The sequence below is a fragment of the Charadrius vociferus genome, unplaced genomic scaffold, assembly GCF_000708025.1.
Source record: "Charadrius vociferus isolate BGI_N301 unplaced genomic scaffold, ASM70802v2 scaffold90, whole genome shotgun sequence".
In the NCBI taxonomy this organism is placed as follows: Eukaryota; Metazoa; Chordata; class Aves; order Charadriiformes; family Charadriidae; genus Charadrius; species Charadrius vociferus.
The window spans coordinates 1008954-1012822 of record NW_009647222.1 but is presented as its reverse complement, the minus strand read 5'-3'; the positions used below and the strand labels follow the sequence as shown (position 1 = coordinate 1012822).

The 3869-nt window shown below is 58.2% G+C and overlaps 1 protein-coding gene across 1 annotated transcript in view; it reads left to right on the top strand.

Moving 5' to 3' along the window:
* CACNA2D4 (calcium channel, voltage-dependent, alpha 2/delta subunit 4) overlaps window positions 1–3210 on the top strand; it is a 132522-nt gene extending 129312 nt beyond the window's left edge. Inside the window, exons 36-38 of the mRNA XM_009879747.1 lie at window positions 1094–1206; window positions 1874–1956; window positions 3124–3210. Of these exons, the coding sequence (XP_009878049.1) occupies window positions 1094–1206; window positions 1874–1956; window positions 3124–3210 (283 nt within the window). The remainder of the gene's footprint in view (window positions 1–1093; window positions 1207–1873; window positions 1957–3123) is intronic.
* Window positions 3211–3869: the final 659 nt, after the last annotated feature.

Here is a 3869-nt window from a genome sequence, read left to right as displayed (position 1 = left end):
TGCACGGCATCAGGTGGAGGGATGGCACAGCCTGGTGAGATACCCAGACACGTACAGCACCTTGCGGTGACACCGGCATGCATACGCTTAGACACGCACCCCGTGTCACCCCCACCCGTGCACACCCAGGGGTGCTGCAGATGTGCACGTGCCGGTGTGCAAACCCACAGTGACAGGCGCCCGCAGCCCCGTGAGCACAGCGGCGTGTCTGAGCTGCCCGCGCACCTCCGTGTGCACGCGCATTCATGCACAAAAACTCTGCACGCAGCTGCAACATGTGCCTGCCCTCATCCTGCTCTGCCCACGCAAGCCCTCGGCCGCCTGCACAACCGGCCGGTGGTGCTTCTGCGAGCCCTCATGTGCGTGTCGTGGGGCAAACGCTTATATCGAGACACCTCCTCTCTGGCACGTGCCTGCACTCATCATCAGACCTTTCTGTAGCCTGCTTGTCCGACGGGGAGGGGAAGGGACAGGAGAACTTGCGGCTGAAAAGTGAAGTTGCACATTTTTTGTGGCAGTAGGCAAGACCAAGCAGCAGCTGGTCAGTCCCATCACACCAACATAAGGTGCGATGCTACTGGGATCCTCCATTTCTCACTCCAGCAACGTGAAATTTAGCAAAACTCTGCCCCTTGCAGGACTGCGTAGTACATACAGTCTTGTGTTGTATAAGCACCTGCATAAATATATATTGAATGGCATTGGCACACCTCTGAATGAAACCAGACCTTCTCAGGTGTCATCTGCTGTGACATGCTGCCCCGGTGGAGGGGGGGGTGGGGCTTGCCTTGGGTTTTGTTTGTTGGTTCGTCTTTTCTGTTGGTTGGGTTTGATTTTGGCTTTTGTGCCCAGCATGGAGTTGTAACTCTGAACCAGTTCAGAGCTTCCTGAGGAGAAAAAGGTGTGTTAAGGCCAACTCCCCCAACTCCCGTGGTTGCTCACTGTGTCTCTCCCGCTTTCTGCTGACATCCTGTGTCCGATGATCTCTGTTTCCTTTGGATTTCTTTGCTGTGGGCCAGGTGGTGCCGGGGCAGCTGCTCTGGCTTTGCAGCAGGAGGGCTGTGCTTTCTCCTACCCACTCTTTTCTTTGCAGGATGTTTGTGGCACAGCAGATCGCCAGCAGTAACCTCCTGCTCCTCGTCACGGATGCCACCTGCGACTGCAGCGTCTTCCCACCCGTCCTGCTGGATGTGAAAGAGGTTAAATATATCCTTCCATGCGCAGCAGGGACGCACAGCTCCACAGGCCCTTTTGTCTCTGTGTTTCCTAGGGTGGAAAACCTTCTCCCATGACAATTGCCGTGAGGGTGGAGGGCATGGCCTGACATGGGTGACAGTCAGGGAGGGAGACACGGAGTGAGCAAGGTTGAGGGTTGGTGGAGAGGAGGTAACAGTCCTCCCCCTGTCCTCCCCCCTCTCCAAGAGGAAGCCAGCCTCCCCTGGCCAGGCTGTCAGATGGGCTGTACAAGGGTGAGGGTGGGACAGGCCAGGAGAAAGGGTCAGTGGTGGGGTGGACACAGCTGGGCTGGCTCCTCAGCATTGCTCCCAGGTGCTTCTGTAACCCATCTTGGCTGGGTCCTCATCTCTTGCTTCTTGTAAGGGTGGTGACGTGGTGCAGCTTGTCACCATGAAGCTGAGCCCTGTCCGTGCATTTTGGCCACTTTCAGCTGCCCACCATTCCTTGCCACCTTCTAGCGCTTGGAGAAGTCTCCAGCCCATGCAGGATGACCTGCCCTTCCGTTGTCCTACCTGCTCTGTCCCTCAGGCTGTGCAGTTACACCTAGATGGTTTGCATCAGGGCCCCGTGGGTCTGTGCTGGACTCGTCCCCCTTTTCCCTGCCTGCCGCTGCCAGTGGTCCTTAACAGCCTCGCACATAACACTTCAGTGAAGTGTGAACGGATGCGCTCTCAGAAGCTGCGGCGGCGGCCAGACACGTGCCACGCGTTTCACCCCGAGGTACCCCGGGGGCAGCGCGGGAGGGTGGGAGAGCACACGGCTGGGTTTCGCCATGGGCATGTCTGTGCCCATGTACACGTCTCCTCTTGCAGCCCTGCGCTGTGTGTATGACGTACCCATCCTGCTGGCTGGAACCAGACACAGCCGTGTGTCTCCCCAGGGGGCTTCCTAGCAGGAAGACAGTGACACCTGGGAAGGCCTTGAGCTCAGACATCGCAGCGTTGCTGGGTTTCTTTGAGGGGTGTTCATCTATTGGAAGAGCCCCCGATTCCTGTAACCAGTCCTTGTGACCTGGGCTTGGTGCCGCAGCAGGCAGCTCTCCTGACTGCTGGGATGGCAGAGTTTGGTCCGGGCACCTTTGCGCAGCGTGCAAGGCAGCCCAGCTGCCTGTCCCTGCCCCGCAGAGCCAGGAGCTGAAACAGTGACCCGCTCACAGGCAGAGGACTCTGGAAGGAGCTGCAGGAGGGACGGGCAGGCAGGAGCTGATCCTGCTGTGGCCTCTGAGGCTGAGGGATCAGAATCAGGGTGAGGGGCAGAGCATGGCAAGAGCCGGGGAGGTGGATGGCTTCCCAGCTTCCAGGCGGATGCCACAGCCTGCAAGCATCAAACCAGTCCCTTTCTTTGCCCCTGGTAATCCTTCTTGACCCTCTGCTGCAGGCACTGCTACCCCATCCAAAGCACCTCTCCTATGAAGACAGGCTGAGAGTTGGGGTTGTTCAGCCTGGAGAAGAGAAGGCTCCAGGGAGACCTTACAGCAGCCTTCCAGTACCTAAAGGGGGCCTACAGGAAAGATGGGGAGGAACTCTTTATCAGGGAGCATAGGGATAGGATGAGGGGTGAAGGTTTTAAACCGGAAGAGGGTACATTTAGATTAGATATTAGGAAGAAATTCTTTACTGTGAGGGTGGTGAGACACTGGAACAGACTGCCCAGGGAAGCTGTGGAAGCCCCATTCCTGGAAGTGTTCAAGGCCATGCTGGACGGGGCTTTGAGCAACCTGTTCTAGTGGGAAGTGTCCCTGCCCATGGCAGGGGGGTGAAACTAGATGATCTTCAAGGTCCATTCCAACTGTAACCATTCTATGAAAGGCGAGGGGCAGGCTCCCTTCTCCCTGCCGGCAGCCACCCTGGCTGTAAGCATGCTGATGCCTTCTCTCCCATCTCCCAGGAAAATGCCCAAGACTGTGGTGGTGCTGCCGAGGTCTCTGTCTCGCCGACGCTGGTCCTCCTGCCCCTGGGGCTGCTGCTGCGGTGACACTGCCTGCAACGCATCTTACGTGGCAGAGACCCGGGAAGGAGGGGGCTGCTGCTGGCCGGAGCGGCAGGAGGGGAGTAGATGGGGACACAGGCTCTTCTTGGATGACCACTGTGACTCACCAGGGAGACTAAGGTGTTAATGATGCAGTGCAGCGTGTCCTGTGTCCTTCATCATGACATCCAGCACGGTGCCGACGGTGGAAGCTGCTTTCTTCTCAAAAGCCTGCAGTGAAAAGCCTGTGTGAGGACTGGCAGGGTTGGCTCCTGGTACACCACCTACTGAGCTGCTCCTCCCAGCCCACGGCTCACAGCCAGGACGGCCAAGGTCGTTGGCATGGCTTCGATTTTGCCATCACCCTGCCTCTCTCAGAGACACTCTGGAGTGGTTTGCCCCAGGAAGCAGAGGGCTCAGCGGGGCAGATCTGCCCTCAGGAGAGAACAGGAGAGGCAGGGGACACTGTCTGCCTGTCCCTCAGTGGGAGCCACCGGGATTTTGAGCAGCTAGGACCAGAGCAGCCTTGGCACAGCAGGGCCCTTAGTGGTTCCCAGCAGGGAGGTGGCATCTCCTGGTCTTGGGGGTGGTCCTCGACTGGGACCCCAGGGGCAGGACATGGCACCTAACCCGAACTGCACTAACTTAACACGCAACCGGACGAT